The 19,651-nt window shown below is 48.7% G+C and overlaps 1 protein-coding gene across 1 annotated transcript in view; it reads left to right on the forward strand.

Annotated features, from left to right (window-relative positions):
• Positions 1–19,651, forward strand: part of FCHO1 (FCH and mu domain containing endocytic adaptor 1) — a 275,051-nt gene that overhangs the window by 210,893 nt on the left and 44,507 nt on the right. The window contains exons 20-21 of the mRNA XM_086946797.1: positions 14,223–14,948; positions 16,055–16,167. Coding sequence (XP_086802923.1) covers positions 14,223–14,948; positions 16,055–16,167 — 839 coding nt within the window. The remainder of the gene's footprint in view (positions 1–14,222; positions 14,949–16,054; positions 16,168–19,651) is intronic.

Consider the following 19,651-nt stretch of genomic DNA (forward strand, 5'->3'; position numbering starts at 1 on the left):
AATCCAGTGGTGTGGAGAGCATGGGACTCACGTCTAAGCATACCCATCCCACTCGGGGTGACAAATGCAAAAAACACAGTTGATGGACAGAATGCAGAACAATGCCACACATTCACCCCAGTACAGAGATCTGGGCCCCAGTACAGAGATCTGGGCCCAAATCCATCGTTTTTTTGCACTCCACACCACCCCAGTGCAGACATGGCCATATGTAAATCAGTCTGATCCTGTGCCTCATGGGAACAGTCCAGCCCGAACTGCCAAGCCATGCCTTCCCTGGACCGGAAACAAGCTTCCGAGGACCGGTTTCTGGCATTCCAGCCGTCTACAGCCCGGCTTGCTTGAATCCAGTGGAGTGGAGAGCATGGGACTCACGTCTAAGCATACCCATCCCACTCGGGGTGACAAATGCAAAAAACACAGTTGATGGACAGAATGCAGAACAATGTCACACATTCACCCAAATACAGAGATCTGGGCCCAAATCCATTGTTTTTTTGCACTCCACACCACTCCAGTTCAGACATGGCCATATGCAAATCAGTCTGACCCTGTGCCTCATGGGAACAGTCCAGCCCTAACTCTCTCTACTATGGCATCCCGGCATACCTCACCCACTGTCTCCAACTGATACAGAACCAAGCGGCCAGACTGATCTTACAGGAAAAGAAACGCCAACATGTCTCACCCCTCCTGAAAAAACTCCACTGGCTCCCTATATCACAGAGATGCGCCTTCAAGCTAGGATGTATTATCTTTAAATCACTGAATGGCAGTAACCCCAAATTCGTTAATTGAATGATCGACAGACATATCCCCACTCGCAATCTGAGATCCGCCGATTTGCATCTCCTGACAACACCCTCCTTCAAGCAGAAACGATATGCAGGATCAAGATTCTCCACACTGGGCCAAAGATACTGGAAGTCCATGCCCCTGGAAATCAGATCCTGTACAGACCTCATGACCTTTCGCAAACTCCAAAAAACATGGCTGTTTAGACAGGCATTCGAGAAATTGCGCGAATGAATTCACCCCATCTCCCTTCCAGGCAGCGCCAAGAAACCAACCCGGTGAACGTGCGCTATATAAGTTAGTTATAACATCATAAGATAACATAATGTGCATACATAGAGAGGGGCTTACACTTGTAATAAAAATAATAACAATTACTCAGATTGCCACGCTGCTGTTTGTTTTTAAATGTGTAATCGTTATTTTGTGTTTAGCTGTGCAGATTCCATCAGTAGAAAGACTGATTGCAATAACTATCAGAGCAATGAGATATGCATTGTTCTCTCTAAACTCCTTCTGGAAAAACTATGCACCCAAAATATTGTTACTCTTGATATGGTTTCCTGACTTACACTTTTCTTTTTTTAAAGTAGACTTACTTGTGCCTTCAAATGTCATTGCTAGTGTTCAGAGTCAGTAAGTGTGCACACATCCGGAGTACCAGTCAAGCCACATGTCTTTGGGTTAAGAATCTTATTGTCTTATTGGTGCTGGAAGACAGGGTAAAGCAGACTACAGAGGATCATAACTGTAGAATGTAGGCCAGAAGTGTCCGGCGTGTGTCATCAAGTGCTGGTTAAGTGCCTCACCCTTGACCTAGGATGTTTGTTTAATTGTAGAAACCTATGCCAATGAGAAGGAAGAGCGGGAGTGAGTTGGAATCAACTTTAAGACACTTTTAGCAGGTGCATCAATCCCACTTAACTTCAGGCGACCATGTGGGAATAGTAGATCCTTTGTTGTCACCAAATCCGTCGTTTGTGGGCCTGGTGACAGCATTCTGATAGGGGTGGCCAGTTCTGTGGAGTTACATAAAAACTCAGTGAGATTCCACAGAGTTCCGCCAACGGGCAGAAAATATGTAGCGAATACTGCAATTTAGTAGCGTGAGCATTGCTGAGAAATCAGCACAAACAACACCATGTGTTGTGCAAGAGCGCGCGGCCAATTGAGTGGCTTTAGCTGCTGCTCGAGTAGAAAATGTACTCAAGTGGCAGAAGATCTACTCACGAGTCAGCCCTCTGCTGGTGATCGCACTCGTTAGAAAATTGCTCTTGGGTGCGCCAAATCTCGCTCCCCAGCTCACATTTTCTGAAGCCTCGCAGGAGAAAACTTTCACCACATGCCCATTGGTGGAATTTGGCCAAAACTCTGCCTTAAAGAGAAACACGGAGTGACCAAAATTCCGCCACTTCTGTGAGAAGGTGGCCTGATATGCAGTGCTCACTATTCTAGTGAACACTATGTATCAGTCCAGCAACCCTTATTGATGATTGGTTGTAAGTCAACCTTATAGACCAGCTATCCTAGTAGCGTGGATACGAGCAGTCTAAGGCTAAAGACTCGAGAGGGCGTGTTAAGCCAGCTGTTATACCACATATACCCCTTGAACACCAAGTGAAAGGACACCACACAAGTGTTATGAAAATAAACAGTTATTTATTAAAGATCACAACAGCCCTGTACTCTTTATGAGGACAGGGTACTAAGCACAAACCAAAAATCTTACAAAATACTTAAGTTAGCACAGTATATACAAATGCCCGAGGGGCACGGAAAACCATATACTTGAAAAGTGGAATGCGAAATTACTAGCAGGTAAGTACAGTACTAATAGCTTTTGGAATCGCTAGGACTTGACTATAGAATCGTTAGATTACTTCTAGGAGACCCAGGGGACTCGGGTGCAGTGTGTGCACTCTCACGCGAGATGCGGGACAAAGTCTATGGTAGCTAGGAATTGCAAAGTTAGTGTTCTCGGGCGAACCCGACCTGGTAGGAGGAAAACGAAAGTAGATTCTGACCCTTGGATAGTGAGGCTATGCTGGGGCACCGAAATGCTGAAGTTACCTAGCCCAGGGGCTGCAGCTGCATAGGACTCAAAAGACGTCGGGAATCCTCGTTGACGGACCAGGAGCCTGGAAGAAAGAAGTTGCTGGCAGGCGACCAGTGAAGAAAGTTCGGTGGATCCAAGCCTGGATCGATGGAAGATGACACCTGAAAGCAGAGGGGACCAAGTTCGAGACTACTAGCCAGTAGTCAGTGGGCACCAGGAGGGCACCGGATGGTAGCCACCTCGACAAGGCGTGTGGGTGACGCTGTGCTCAGAGATCACACGGACCAGGAGGCGTTGTCGGCGACCAGGAAGGAGGATCGAGCTGTCCCACGAAGATAGAAGCTGTCGGCGTCGCTGGACCCAGGATTGGGCAACAAAGCCTTGGCAAATTCAAGCCCACGCGGTGGACCTAAAATGGCGTCTGGAGTGGACCAGGAGGGTCCGGGGTGCCTCTCTTCAAGAAGGAAGCAAGGGCCAGTCTGGAGCAACCAGACCAGCAGCAGTGATGTCGTCGGGCGTCGTTCAGAAGGCCACAAGCCAGCCGGCTAGTAGCCAAACAACGCGGTGCACAGCAAACAGCAGAAGGGCCCCACGCAGATCGTGGAGATGCAGGGAGGCTGACCTTGGGTGCTGGAGCTGCGCAGGGTCGGGGCTTCTCGGACCCCAAAGCACTCACCAGTGGAGGACACGGTGGGCTTGCAGTAAAGATGTCGTGCAGTCTTGGCGATCGTCGGTCCCTCGAGGTCTCGTCGCACTCACAGTTCTCAGCTTTGCTGTAGAGGTCAGAGGTGCCAGGGAAGCCGGGTCTCGTCGAGCTGGGTCGTCGGATTCGTGATGAAGGACTTGCAGCAGACCGCAGTGTTCTTTAGGATGGTGCCCGCTTGATGCAGGGTGACTACTCCTTAGCCACAAGGGAGAATCTTGAAGAAGAAATCTTGAAGTCCTTTCGAAGAAAGTCGTGTCTTGATTCCAAAGATGATCTAATTTGAACAGGGGGCCCACTCCTATCTTTATACTAAAAAAGGGGGCTGACCCGGTGACTAGGTCCTGCCTATGGGTGGGACTAGGAGGGGGGTGGTTACACCCCTCTGCCATGCCGGGCTTCCCCAGGCCAGGGGCTGGTGTGCCCCTGGAACTGGTTCAGACCGGCCTATGCGTAGTGAGCACCGGGGTGCCACTCAGCAGTCACCTTCCTGTAAAGCCCTGCCTACCCAGGATACACAAAACCATGTCTGGGACGGTGCTAGCACCGCCCCTGACAGGAAACCCTTTGTCCAGGCTCCCCTCGCTGGAAGGACTCCCAGCTGCAGGGGGTCAGACTCGTGTCTGTGGTGGCAGGATCCATTTTGTGGAGCTGAGGCTTCAGTTAACTTTAACCGGGGTTCACAGTTACATACATGTCGTGTCCCTCTAGAAGGGTGGAATGCTAACCCCGTCGCCAGAATTGGCGAGGGGTTAGTATTCCAATTCGTATGACACCTTACTCGACATGTTTTGATAAAGCAATACCAAAGTTAGCATTTAACCGCGAGGATTATAATGCACTTAAGAGTATATGGTATGCGATATCATGGAACAGCTATTAGGACTTGGTTCCGCAAGCTGCAGACAGGCTCAGCTCATGCCAGAGCACCATCTCACACGATTCCAAGCACTCTGCCTTCAGGATTGTCAAGGCCTGCCATAGGAGTGACTGATAGGAATCTGTGTGTCCATTTTTAGGGTTAGGTATAGGTATACTACACCTACAGCGAAGGGTGATTACACGACTTTGCCCCAGCTGTCATGCAGCCAGTTGTGTCAAATTTAGGAGGCCAGCCAGGGGTGGCATAATACATGCTGCAGCCCCTGGCAGCCCTGGGTACACCTATGCCCTGAGTTACAGGGTCTGATAAGGTGGCCCAGTACCAATTGGTAGATGCACCTAGGGTACATGTTGTAATTTAGAAAGAGAACAGCCAGGCTGTGGGTCTGATTGGCAGGCCCACAGCCAGAGAAAGTCGTAAACCAGTGAAACAAAAGCAAAAAAATCTGGGTGATCATAGGATTGCAGACCCTACTCTCCTACATGACCCCCCCCCCAAACTTTGGGACAATAAGCTAACCTTGACCAGGTGAGTCTTCTTGTTCTAAGTGGAAATATCTGGAGAGCCCATCGGCATTGCCATGATCAGTACCAGGTCTATGTTCCACTGTAAAGTCCATCCCCTGTAGGGAAATGGACCACCTAAGCAGTTTAGGGTTTTCACCCTTCATCTGATTTAGCCACAAGAGGGGCTTATGGTCGGTCTGAATCTTGAAGTGAGTGCCAAACAAGTATGGCCTCAGCTTCTTCAGGGCCCAAACCACAGCAAAGGCCTCCCTCTCAATAGCTGACCAATTCTTCTCTCTGGGGGTCAGCCTCCTGCTTATGAAAGCAATGGGCTGGTCTTGACCATCAAAATTCAGTTGAGAAAGAACAGCTCCCACACCCAACTCAGAAGCATCTGTTTGAACAATGAATGGTTTGGAGTAGTCTGGACTCTTAAGGATAGGTGCTGTGCACATGGCCTGCTTTAGGTCATCGAATGCTTTTTGACAGCCTGCTGTCCACGGAACCTTTTTTGGCATTTTCTTACTTGTCAGTTCATTTAATGGTGTCACAATTGAACCATAGTTCCTGACAAACTTTCTGTAGTATCCAGTCAGGCCCAAGAAAGCTCGAACCTGAGTCTGGGTGGTTGGAGGAGCCCAGTCCCTGATTGACTGTATTTTGCTCTCCAGTGGCTGAACCTGGCCTCCACCTACAAGGTGGCCCAGGTATACAACCTGTGTCTGCCCTATCTGGCACTTGGTGGCCTTGATAGTGAGGCCTGCTGCTTGCAGAGCCTCTAACACTTTCCTCAGGTGGACCAGGTGATCTTCCCAGGTGGAGCTAAAGACAGCAATATCATCAAGATATGCTGCACAGAAGTCATCCAGCCCAGTAAGGACTTGATTCACCAACCTTTGGAAGGTGGCAGGTGCATTTTTCAGACCAAAGGGCATTACCACAAATTGATAATGCCCACCAGGGGTTGAAAATGCTGTCTTGGGCTTGGCATCCTCAGCTAACCTGATTTGCCAATACCCAGCTGTTAAGTCAAATGTACTTAAGTAGTTGGCAGAAGCCAATCTATCTATAAGTTCATCTGCCCGTGGTATTGGGTGGGCATCAGTCTTAGTGACTGCATTGAGACCCCTGTAGTCTACGCAAAACCTCATCTCTCTCTTACCATCTTGGGTGTGAGGCTTTGGCACTAGAACTACTGGACTAGCCCAAGGGCTATCTGAGGGTTCAATGACTCCCAACTCCAACATTTTCTGCACTTCAGTTTTTATGCAGTCTCTAACATGATCAGGCTGCCTGTAGATTTTACTCTTGACAGGTAGGCTGTCACCAGTGTCAACCTCATGGGTGCACCAATTGGTCTGACTGGGTGTCAGAGAGAACATATGTCTGAAAGACTGAAGAACCTGTTTACAGTCTTTCTGTTTATGTTCAGAGAGGCTGCCACAAAAGACAACACCATCTACTGATCCATCATCAGGATTCTGAGTGAGCAGGTCTGGGAGAGGGTCACTCTCTTCCTCCTGTCCCTCATCTATGGCCATGAGCAAGCTCATGTCCTTCCTGTCGACATATGCTTTGAGCCTGTTGACATGGAGTACCCTGTGGGGACTCCTGGGAGTTCCAAGGTCCACCAGGTAGGTGACCTCTCCCTTTTGCTCAAGAATTGTGTGGGGCCCAGACCATTTGTCTTTGAGTGCTGCTGGGGCCACTGGCTCCAACACCCACACCTTCTGTCCAGGCTGGTAAACAGTCAGGACAGCCTTTTGGTCATGCCAAGCTTTTTGAAGTTCTTGACTGGCCTTAAGGTTTTCAGATGCCTTCTCCATATACTCAGCCATCCTGGAGCGGAGACCAAGTACATAGCCCACTATGTTGGTTGCAGGCTTTTTGAGAGGTCTCTCCCATCCTTCCTTCACCAAACACAGGGGGCCTCTCACAGGATGCCCATACAAAAGTTCAAAAGGGCTGTAGCCAACCCCCTTTTGTGGGACCTCTCTGTAAGCAAACAGAAGGCAGGGAATCAGGACATCCCATCTACGCCTGAGCTTTTCAGGTAGTCCATGAATCATCCCTTTTAGGGTCCTGTTGAACCTTTCAACAAGCCCATTGCATTGTGGATGATAGGGTGTAGTGAATTTGTAATTGACACCACATTCCTTCCACATAGCAGTTAAGTAGCTTGACATGAAGTTTGCACCTCTGTCAGAGACAACCTCCTTAGGGAAGCCCACTCTGGAGAACACTCCAACTAGGGCCCTTGCCACCACAGGAGCTGTGGTGGTCCTAAGTGGAATAGCTTCAGGATACCTGGTGGCATGATCCACTACCACCAGTATAAACTTGTGCCCTGATGCTGTCTGGGGTTCCATTGGACCAACAATGTCAATCCCCACTCTTTCAAAGGGCACCCCCACCACAGGCATTGGTATAAGGGGGGCCTTTGTTGTGCCACCTGACTTACCACTGGCTTGGCAAGTGACACAGGAGCGACAAAACTCCTTGGTATCCTCATTCATGTGAGGCCAGTGAAAGTGTGAGACAAGCCTGTCCCAAGTCTTTGTCTGGCCTAAGTGACCTGCTAAGGGAATCTCATGGGCCAAGGTAAGTAGGAAACCTCTCTGAGACAAGGGTACAACCAGCCTCCTGGTCATGCCAGGCTTGGGGTCTCTTGACTCAGTGTACAGGAGTCCATCTTCCCAGTATACCTTGTGGGTACCTGTGGCGTTCCCAGCAGCCTCAGCAGCAGCCTGCTGTCTGAGGGGTTCAAGAGAAGGGCAGTCTAACTGGTCCTTCCCCAGGTCTTCCCTTGAGGGTCCCCCTGAACCCAAGAATTCAACTTGATCAAGTTCAAACTCTCTAGGCTCAGTTTCCCTCAATTCCTGTAGGTCAGCCTCCTCTGAGACTTGATCCACAACCTGGGGCAAGGGGGAAGGCACAGCCTTAACCATACTGCTCTTTTTCTTGGAAGGTGTCTGGTCCATTGTTCCAGGATCCAGCACCTGTTCAGTGGGGCATTTCCTGGCCTGTGACCTAGTCACAGCAAACACATGTGCTGGCAAGCCTAACATTTCCAGGTGAGTCCTCTGCTCCACTTCTGACCATTGTGATGACTCCAAATCATTGCCCAACAAACAATCCACTGGGAGGTCTGAACTAACTACAACCTTCTTTTGGCCAGTTACCCCTCCCCAGGAGAAAGCTACAATTGCCATACTGTGATTGGTAGTGACATTGCTTGCATTGGTCACCAGGAATTCTGTACCTGGCATGATCTGTCCAGGGTCCACAAAGCCAGGTGTCACCATTGTGACACTGGCACAAGTGTCCCTATAGGCCTGAGCCATTTTTCCATTAATGAAAGGTGTCTGTCTGTATTTGCCCAAAGTATTGGGACTTATGTCAGGGGACATATCCATATCCCCTGTACTGACAAGGACAGCCTGAGTGAGTGTACCAACTAGGTTGTCACACCCCTCAGAACCCAGGGTTAACCCTACTAAACCCTTGGGAGGTGCACTACCACTGCTGACTGTACTAGGGGGCACAGGTGCCTTAGGGGCTGCAGTGGCAGGAGTCTGCCTTCCTCCTTTCTTGGTGCACTCACTAAACCAGTGAGTTTTACTTTTGCAGTATTGGCACCATCTTTTAGATTGGCCTTCTTTCTTCTTTTGGGGAGCCTGACCCCCACCCTCTTTGGGTTGTTGGGGACCTGTCGAAGACTTCTGGTCATTTTGTTCCCCCTTAGAATCTTTACCCTTCTGGTCTGCTTTCTTCTGACCACCTTGATTCTGGCCCTGGTTCTGTTTAACTCTTGTTCGAACCCATCTGTCTGCCTTCTTTCCCAATTCTTGGGGAGAGGTCAGATCTGAGTCAACAAGATGCTGATGCAACAACTGGTTCTGACAATTGTTTAAAATTTGTTCTCTCATCATCAAATTATACAATCCTTTATAATCAGTAACCTTACTGCCCAGCAACCAGCCCTCAAAAGCCTTAGTGGCACAATCTACAAAGTCAGACCAATCTTGAGACTGAGTTTTCTGGGTATCCCTGAACAGCACCCTGTACTGCTCAGTGGTTAGGCCAAACCCTTCAACCAGTGTATTCTTCAAGACGTGGTAATTATTAGCATCCTCTACCCTTGTGGTGAGGAGCCTGTCTCTACCTTTACCTTCAAAGAAGAGCCACAAGATAGCTGCCCACTGACCCTGGGGAACACCTTGCACAGTGCAGGCCCTCTCCAAAGCAGTAATCCATTTGTGGATGTCATCCCCTTGTTTAAAGGGGGGCACTATCTTACCAAGGTGTTTTGTGTCAAAACTCCTTTCCCTATTGCTAGGTACAATGCTGCCACCAGTGGGGACTGCCCCACTCAATTGTTGCTCTCTAGCAAAGGCAAGCCTTTCTTTGGCCAGGGCAAGTTCTTCCCTTTCAATCCTCAGATTGGCTGCCCTTTCTTTAGCTTCATACACTCTCCTCTGAGGGGATGTCATCCCTCTTTGAGAAGAGTTGTGAGAGCCATTGGTTTGAAGGGATCTGCCAGAGCCTCTTGACAGAGATCTGGCTCGTCCATTCCCAATGTTAAGCTGACCTGATAGTGGCCCCAGGGGTCCCCCAGTACCACTGTCATGTTTGCTTAAGTTGGACCTGGTTAGTCTACTGACTTCTACCTGTCCCTTGCCTGCCTCATCCCCAGAGGGATCCTCATCCTCATCCTCCTCCACATCTTCATTCTCAGCTGAGAGGAGGATTAGGTCAGGGTCACTCTGGTTCCCTCAAGGGGAGGCATGCCTCCATCTGGATTAGAAGGGCTAAGAAGTTTCTCAGCCTTTCTGGCATCATAAGTCTCTAGGAGACCAATCAGAAAGGAGGTGGTGGGGTTAGCCCCTTGCTTAATCTTCCTAGAGGTACATACTTGTCGTAACTCATGGAAGCTAAGCGCAGTATATCTTGAAGGGATGACCTGTGGAGGGTCAACTGACACAAGGGGAGACTCAGAGTTTCCTCCTTTGTCCGACATACTGTTTCTAGTGTGGTGTAAGTGATGCACCTACCTACACTATGTGTTACCTACTGACCCCTTGCTAAGAGTTGCAGCCAAGGTGTGCTAAGCCTTGAAGAGCTGCAACAGCTGGTTCAGTAGAACTCAGAGTATTCTAAGCTTTAGTTATATGTACCTAACAGTACTTATGTGATCTTTCAACAAGATATTCTTAGGATACGTGTGGTAAAACAACAGCAAGCTCAAATCCCAACCGCTGCTCACCAATGTGAGAAGGTGGCCTGATATGCAGTGCTCACTATTCTAGTGAACACTATGTATCAGTCCAGCAACCCTTATTGATGATTGGTTGTAAGTCAACCTTATAGACCAGCTATCCTAGTAGCGTGGATACGAGCAGTCTAAGGCTAAAGACTCGAGAGGGCGTGTTAAGCCAGCTGTTATACCACATATACCCCTTGAACACCAAGTGAAAGGACACCACACAAGTGTTATGAAAATAAACAGTTATTTATTAAAGATCACAACAGCCCTGTACTCTTTGAGGACAGGGTACTAAGCACAAACCAAAACTCTTACAAAATACTTAAGTTAGCACAGTATATACAAATGCCCGAGGGGCACGGAAAACCATATACTTGAAAAGTGGAATGCGAAATTACTAGCAGGTAAGTACAGTACTAATAGCTTTTGGAATCGCTAGGACTTGACTATAGAATCGTTAGATTACTTCTAGGAGACCCAGGGGACTCGGGTGCAGTGTGTGCACTCTCACGCGAGATGCGGGACAAAGTCTATGGTAGCTAGGAATTGCAAAGTTGGTGTTCTCGGGCGAACCCGACCTGGTAGGAGGAAAACGAAAGTAGATTCTGACCCTTGGATAGTGAGGCTATGCTGGGGCACCGAAATGCCGAAGTTACCTAGCCCAGGGGCTGCAGCTGCATAGGACTCAAAAGACGTCGGGAATCCTCGTTGACGGACCAGGAGCCTGGAAGAAAGAAGTTGCTGGCAGGCGACCAGTGAAGAAAGTTCGGTGGATCCAAGCCTGGATCGATGGAAGATGACACCTGAAAGCAGAGGGGACCAAGTTCGAGACTACTAGCCAGTAGTCAGTGGGCACCAGGAGGGCACCGGATGGTAGCCACCTCGACAAGGCGTGTGGGTGACGCTGTGCTCAGAGATCACACGGACCAGGAGGCGTTGTCGGCGACCAGGAAGGAGGATCGAGCTGTCCCACGAAGATAGAAGCTGTCGGCGTCGCTGGACCCAGGATTGGGCAACAAAGCCTTGGCAAATTCAAGCCCACGCGGTGGACCTAAAATGGCGTCTGGAGTGGACCAGGAGGGTCCGGGGTGCCTCTCTTCAAGAAGGATATTTACAACAAGGGGTGGTGAGGGACAGAGTCTCTGAATTAAGCAGAAAGCTCTTACCCAGTCAAGAGATCAGGGCTAGATCCAACACCGTTTTTTAGCTCACTGCACCATCCCAGTTTCAGAACCTGGCTGTATGCAAATTAGTCTGTTCCTGTCCCACCCCCTTTTCTAAATCGTTTTTGGCCACTATAGGTGTGGCAGGGTATACTCAGACATGAGTCCCTTTCTCACTGCTCCATCAGGATTCAAGCAAGCCGGGCCGAAGAAGGCTGAAATGCCAGAAACCGGTCCCCGGTAGCTTATCTCCTTTCTGGTGAAGAATTGGCTTGGTAGTTTAGTCTGCCCTGTTCCCATGATGCACTGGGCCAGGGACAGACTGATTTGCATATAGCCAGGTTCTGAGCTGGGATGGGGCAGTGAGATAAATAACGGTGATGGATCAAGCCCTGATCTTTGGACTGGGTAAGAGTGGTCTGTTTAACTCAGACACTCTGTTCATCACCACCCCCTTTTCTAAATCTCTTCAAGAAGGAAGCAAGGGCCAGTCTGGAGCAACCAGACCAGCAGCAGTGATGTCGTCGGGCGTCGTTCAGAAGGCCACAAGCCAGCCGGCTAGTAGCCAAACAACGCGGTGCACAGCAAACAGCAGAAGGGCCCCACGCAGATCGTGGAGATGCAGGGAGGCTGACCTTGGGTGCTGGAGCTGCGCAGGGTCGGGGCTTCTCGGACCCCAAAGCACTCACCAGTGGAGGACACGGTGGGCTTGCAGTAAAGATGTCGTGCAGTCTTGGCGATCGTCGGTCCCTCGAGGTCTCGTCGCACTCACAGTTCTCAGCTTTGCTGTAGAGGTGAGTAGAGGTCAGAGGTGCCAGGGAAGCCGGGTCTCGTCGAGCTGGGTCGTCGGATTCGTGATGAAGGACTTGCAGCAGACCGCAGTGTTCTTTAGGATGGTGCCCGCTTGATGCAGGGTGACTACTCCTTAGCCACAAGGGAGAATCTTGAAGAAGAAATCTTGAAGTCCTTTCGAAGAAAGTCGTGTCTTGATTCCAAAGATGATCTAATTTGAACAGGGGGCCCGCTCCTATCTTTATACTAAAAAAGGGGGCTGACCCGGTGACTAGGTCCTGCCTATGGGTGGGACTAGGAGGGGGGTGGTTACACCCCTCTGCCATGCCGGGCTTCCCCAGGCCAGGGGCTGGTGTGCCCCTGGAACTGGTTCAGACCGGCCTATGCGTAGTGAGCACCGGGGTGCCACTCAGCAGTCACCTTCCTGTAAAGCCCTGCCTACCCAGGATACACAAAACCATGTCTGGGACGGTGCTAGCACCGCCCCTGACAGGAAACCCTTTGTCCAGGCTCCCCTCGCTGGAAGGACTCCCAGCTGCAGGGGGTCAGACTCGTGTCTGTGGTGGCAGCATCCATTTTGTGATGCTGAGGCTTGAGTTAACTTTAACCGGGGTTCACAGTTACATACATGTCGTGTCCCTCTAGAAGGGTGGAATGCTAACCCCGTCGCCAGAATTGGCGAGGGGTTAGTATTCCAATTCGTATGACACCTTACTCGACATGTTTTGATAAAGCAATACCAAAGTTAGCATTTAACCGCGAGGATTATAATGCACTTAAGAGTATATGGTATGCGATATCATGGAACAGCTATTAGGACTTGGTTCCGCAAGCTGCAGACAGGCTCAGCTCATGCCAGAGCACCATCTCACACGATTCCAAGCACTCTGCCTTCAGGATTGTCAAGGCCTGCCATAGGAGTGACTGATAGGAATCTGTGTGTCCATTTTTAGGGTTAGGTATAGGTATACTACACCTACAGCGAAGGGTGATTACACGACTTTGCCCCAGCTGTCATGCAGCCAGTTGTGTCAAATTTAGGAGGCCAGCCAGGGGTGGCATAATACATGCTGCAGCCCCTGGCAGCCCTGGGTACACCTATGCCCTGAGTTACAGGGTCTGATAAGGTGGCCCAGTACCAATTGGTAGATGCACCTAGGGTACATGTTGTAATTTAGAAAGAGAACAGCCAGGCTGTGGGTCTGATTGGCAGGCCCACAGCCAGAGAAAGGCGTAAACCAGTGAAACAAAAGCAAAAAATCTGGGTGATCATAGGATTGCAGACCCTACTCTTCTACAACTTCCACCAGAGGAATGAAACATTCCGCCCACCCCCAATTGTTAGTCACATTATCAGAGCAGATGTGCACTGCTCGAACCCTGGACACAGCAAAATTCCTAGACGGCTTGAAACTTTCTTTGTAAAAGTCTTCACGGAAAAAGTACAAAGAGAAAACTAAGTAGGGGGTTGTCACGCAGAACGTCACCATGTACAATTAGAAATGGATATTTTGCGTTAACACCAGTGTTTCAGCATTGCTTTCCTTTCTTTTTTTATTAAATAAATTAAATTGTGAAAAAAGTGCAAGTGAAAGGGAGGAGCTGCTAATTGGTTGTCTTTTGTGGAGCTTCAAGGCCACCTTGACAGGGTTTGGGGACTCCCCAGGTGCTTGAAGTAAGTTGCTTGTCAGTGGCAGAAAGGCAAATCTAAGAACATTAGTTGCTGCTTCTTCCCCCTACAAGCCGCTTTTGCCAAAAGCTGCCATGCTTCCAAAAATTACTCAACATGTAATAGGACATGCCTTAGGAAGGAGCTATCCGAGCTGTGCTCAACTTTTTGTTTTTGACAATAGAGGAAGGAAGTCCATATGTTGAAAATGAAAAAGTTGGAAAGTTTGAAAAGTCTTTAATTTGAAGAGCCTCCAATTTTTGCTATTTAATCTGTATGAAAGGTTTAAAGTTCAGAATAATCTTGTTTATGCAGAACAACATTATAAACTGGTGCATATTGAAGTTGTCTGTGATACATTTAATTAATTTTATTTGTCTTATGCCCAGCTTCTGGTGTCTACGTCCTGACTTCAAGCCCTTCACTCTTTTCCTCATCGCCTGAAAATGTAGAAGATTCTGGCCTGGACTCTCCATCTCACGCGGCACCTGGTCCATCTCCTGATTCCCGGCCGTGGACTCCTCGGCCTATCACCCCTCAGAGCCCAGCCACACAACGGAACACAAAGGACTCTCCGGTCTTCCTGGAGGACAAGAAAGGCTCCACCCCTGCCCTCTGCGGCCACCCCACCAAGAGAGCGGATCGACGATCATGGCGCCTGCGCCCTGGGTCCTCTCCTCCTAGTCCCACCAACAGTTCCCAGCGGGATTCCTTATTCAACAACTTCAGCTGCTCAACATTCGAGTCCAACACGGAGGAAGAGACTGGCATGTGGACTGGCACGAATGGCCCCCGATGTACCCGCTCCGCAGGACTCACTGGCAGGTCATTGACAGACCCCTTCTTTCGAACTTTGGGCGCTCCTTCTGTCTCCACGTCCTCCTTGGAAGGTTTGAACTACTGGAGGGCAAGACCACCCAGCCCTACACGACGACAGCCTTCGGATGGCGATGCCAGCGTCTCGTCCAACTCAGTCTCCTCCTCTTCTCCCACGTCTCTTCCTGCGGAGTCATCCAGCCCTTCTCCATGCACCCATCGACTTTCCAGCTCCAAGGACTCCGAACGGAACTCTCCCACATGCAGACCGACTGCTCCGGAGCCCTCGATCACTGTAGGTGTGTATAGAGAGTAGAAAAAGCTGGCAAAGATGATCATGGTCTTGCACGTTTGGGCTCAATGGATAGATTGAATCGTGTGTTGTTTGTCTACACAGAGGTATGATGGGGTATATGGGCATACAGAGCTTTCCTGCTGATTTGTATGTCGTTTCTTATGATGTTTCACTTGTTTTCAGAAGTTTATTTAAAATACTAACTGCTTAGCTTTCTCTATAGACTTAAAAGAAAATAATGCATTCACTGAATCTCCATTGTCCCACACTGTTGGAGTGTGTCCCAGTGATGGGTAGAGCAACCCCGGAACGCCTGTTTCTCTTTCCTTCAGTCTTATCACCATTAATAGAAACTGTTCTCAGACTTCCATAATCCATTGCACCTTTGGTTTTCTGAATGGGCTGGGGTGCCACTGTGAAAGAAGCTTCTATTATAAATCCTGATGGGGCTGATAACAGGAGTTACTGTCTCCATCGCAATTAGCAGCCAAAACCTCTGTGTAAAAGTCCAGGGAAAAATTAGAAATTCACAGGGGGCGTCAGACCGCAAATTCCTTTATTTCATCAAACTCCTCATGGGCCAGAAGTTCTCCTCCCCCAAAGTAAGTGGTACCCTCTGTATCTGTAATTCTGGCAGTGGGAAAATCTGGCCCATTTTCCTGGAAATTCCTATGACCGCTATTAAAGTAAAGTGATCCCATTTAAAACACATTTTGTTCACTTGTTAGCAGCTACTCGAAGTCTGCAACTGCTTTTAACACGGTTCCTAATTTATTTCGCTCGTGTGAAGCACTATACTGCTTAAATTGACAAAGGATTGCGTCCATTCTCATAACTGTGCGCCCTGTCACTCTGAAAAACAAACTGGCGACCAGGGACTGACCCAGGCCAGAGTTTGTTTTCCAACTTCAAAATAGGTTGAACATTTCAAAAATATAAAGATCATGGTTTTTCCTTCTGAGAAAAGTATGTTCCAATGCTTTAAGTGTGTCTTGAGGAGTTGCATGTTGTGGGAGTCCTTGAATGGAGTCTGCAGTAGTGGTCTGCACCGAGTCTAGACTCAAGTCTAGAAAGCAACCTGTTCTCAGATCTTCTCTTGCTGTGTTACAGATTTGTCTCTGGTGACGAGTGATCCTCCCACCTGCGATGGCCTGACTGTGGCTCCACCCCTGCAGCGGCCGAGGGCCAAGAGGGTATCATCTGGACGCCGAAACGGGGGCCTGGTGGGTTCCAGTGCTTATGCTTGCACAGCTATGTGGGCTTTTAATTTCTGTAGGTGCAGGGGGAGGGTTGGAGCAAGGCTTGTTTGATATGGAGTTCCCATGTAGCACCACATATTGGACTGTGCGCCTGCCCTTAGAGATTGAGAGAAGGGGATTCAACCAAGTTTCACTGTCGAACACTTTTCTCAGGAGCAGTAACGTCCAAATCCCATATGAGTAATGTGGCAGTGGGAATCTCTTCTCGATTCACATATTGTGCATAATTCTTGTTCTAGCGATTGGGTCTGGTAGTACTGGGTTGCAAAACTTCTCTCCACTCTTCGTGGGTGTCAACATAGGCAGAGTATGGAGACCACGTCAACTGTAAGCCCACAGTGCCCTGATATGTAATAACCTTTCAGATTATTTGTTTCCGGTTTGGTTCGAGGGGCGCTGAAAAGAGGTATTGAAGAAGTCATCGAAATTTCATTGAGAGACTCAGACACTGAAGCTGTTGAGGGGACATTAGAATATCGTTTGACGCTGGCTCTAGGTTTTCATGGATATTCTTGGGGAGTGTTCGATGTAGTCTGAAAATGTGAAGGCTAAACAAACATTGGGAAAGCGGTGAGCCTATTCCTCCAGCTCGAATACTTCGTGAGTTGGAAAAGTCTTCCACAATCCCAGAAATGAAAAACACATTCCTGTGGTAGCCCAGGCATTGCAGGAACAGGCTGGCAACAACAGAAAATGCAAAATGCCAGTGCTTCGACTCCAGATACTGCCATCCCTGGTCTCTGGGGAATGCGCGGTTGATAAGCTTTTAAGGGATATTTGCTTATGCCCTTACCACCTTTACTCCTGTACCATTGATTCTCCTAGGCTTGGAGAAGTTCATGGCATCCAACTTGGCTTTGATCATAGTAGCTCCCCAGTGGCCAGACCAGGCCTGGCTCTCCCACCTAATTCACAGAGCCTTACTGTAAAAATACCAACACACAAAGACACACTCACAGTGCAATTGGGCAAGGGGTGCCACCCAAACCTGGGGAAATGCAGTTGATGGTTGGTTCCAGAGATATCAGAAACCCAATTAGAGAGAGGGTCCAAGGGCAAGTTTAACAACCCAAACTAGGTATGTACCCCAACATAAAGTACCATAACAATAATTATATCTAGGAGTCAAAACAAGAGTGAAAAGTGAAACTCACTGTGAAAATAGAACCTCAACACAGAAAAACAATAAGTTGGTTGAATAGAAGTGGAGACCTAAATGTGCAACCAAGTGTGACAGAAAAAATATGTGAGCTAAAGCTCAAGGGAATGGGTGAATTTTCCCATCAGTAGCCGCTCTGTACCTCCCTTTTTGACATCATATGGGTTCTCCTTGCCCAGGAGACAAAGGACACAGCCTACTGTTGTTATTGAGGCTGTGTTATAACCTTTTACATGATGTGTTCTAAAGAATGGGTGGTATAAATGGTGTGTAGATACTGGAGGGGTGGGAAACACTGCTGTGTAATCTATGCACAGCATGTGAATCTAGAATAGAGTTTACGCCGAAAAAGAAACAAGTTACTTACCTGTAATATTGGTTTTGAAGCTTGAAACTCTTCTAGATTCGCTTGTGACCCTCCCACCTCTCCAATGAAGGAGGGAAGTGGAGGAAGCACAGAAAAGAATAAAAGAATCTAAAATGATGGACACTTATTGGGGCTTTTTGGGCTTGCCATGTTTCACCTATGTCTCTACCTACCAAGAGTTGGGAAACGTTTCTTAATACTGCACTTCCGTGCCCATCTCCTGGATGGCAGAATTATGCACAGCAGGTGAATCAAAAGACGTTTCAAGCTGTAAAACCATTATTTCAAGTGAGCAAGCAGCTTCGTAGCCCCAGGCATTCGATACGGTCAGCCATGCAGTTCTGCTAAACAGGTTGGAAAAAGTGGGCGTGAAGGGCAAAGCCCTGAGGTGGATACAATCCTACATGACAGGGAGACAACAGATGGTAACCCTAGCACCCTTTTCATCGCCCAAGTCCCTGGTCAGTCATGGAGTACCTCAGGGCTCCTCGATCAGCCCTATTCTTTTTAATCTTTATCTGCAGCCCCTGATCCCCATGATCAAATCCTTCGGTATAGATCTGATAAACTACGCCGATGACACACAATTGGTGTTTTCTTTAGAAGGAAGACAGGCGGTGACTATGGAGACCTTCCAGAACTGCATGAACAAGGTGTCCAGGTGGTTGACAATAAACTCCCTTCAATTTAATGAGGGGAAGACAGAGGTTGTCTACTGTTCGTCAGCCAAGCTGAGTCAACAACCCTCCCATGAGATCAGGCTCGCGCCGGGAGCAGAACCTTGCATCCCAGTTAAGACCGTGCGCAATCTAGGGGTACTGTTTGATGCGGATCTTCAAATGACCTCTCAGACCAATAAAACCATCAGTGTCTGTTATGGATTGTTGAAGGCACTCAGACAGATTCTGCCCCTCCTGCCTGACGAATCTAGACCACTAGTAGTTAGGAGTGTGATTCTGGCCAGACTGGACTATTGTAACTCGCTATATTTAGGGGCCCCCTTATATATCCTACATGGGCTCCAGAGGGTCCAGTCTATAGCGGCCAAGCTGGCACTTAAAAGACCTCGCAGTTCTTCCACTACGTCGGCGCTAAGAGATCTACACTGGCTGCCAATCGGGAGTAGAGTTGCCTTCAAGTCCCTATGTATCGTGTACAGAGCCCTGCACAACACAGGACCTATCCCTCTACAGGAAAGGATCTCCTGGTATTTATTTATTTTATTTATTTATTGACATTTGTAGAGCGCGGCGAATACCCGTGGGCGTCTCGGCGCTAGTTAAGGGATGGATCAGCAACTGGGTAAAGAAGATATACAAGGCTATTGGTCAAATAACCACGTCTTTAGCTGTTTGCGGAATGTGAACAGGGAGGGACTTGCTCGGATATGTGCAGGAAGGGTGTTCCAGAGTCTAGGGGCGGCAACCAGGAAACGCCTGTCGCCCCAGGTGACTGCTCTAGTGCAAGGCACAGCCAAGAAGTTCTGAATAGAGGAACGAAGAGATCGGGTTGGGACATGATGGAGAAGATTCTGTTTGAGAAAGTGGGGAGCTTGATTATTGAGTGACTTGTAAACAATACACAGCGATTTGAATTTGATACGGTATAGTCCGTCCAGGTCCCTGCGCTCTGCTAGCCAGAGTTTGGCAGCAATTACCAGGATCAGGAGATCAAGGATGGGAGGCAGAGCGTTCTGTACCTCTGCCTCCAGGCTGTGGAATGAGCTTCCCCAGAACATCAGACAAATTGACACCCTACTGGGTTTCAGAAAGAGCCTGAAAACCTGGCTGTTCGCCAAAGTATAACCCCCCTGACTCTATTTAATAGCTTTGGCGGCTGGTTTATATGTCATGACAGCTAGTGTATTGTATACCATCTGATTACCATCTGACTACTTCCTGTTGGGCGCCAGGATACCCGTA

This window comes from Lissotriton vulgaris, chromosome 12 (assembly GCF_964263255.1).
Source record: "Lissotriton vulgaris chromosome 12, aLisVul1.2, whole genome shotgun sequence".
Lineage (NCBI taxonomy): Eukaryota > Metazoa > Chordata > Amphibia > Caudata > Salamandridae > Lissotriton > Lissotriton vulgaris.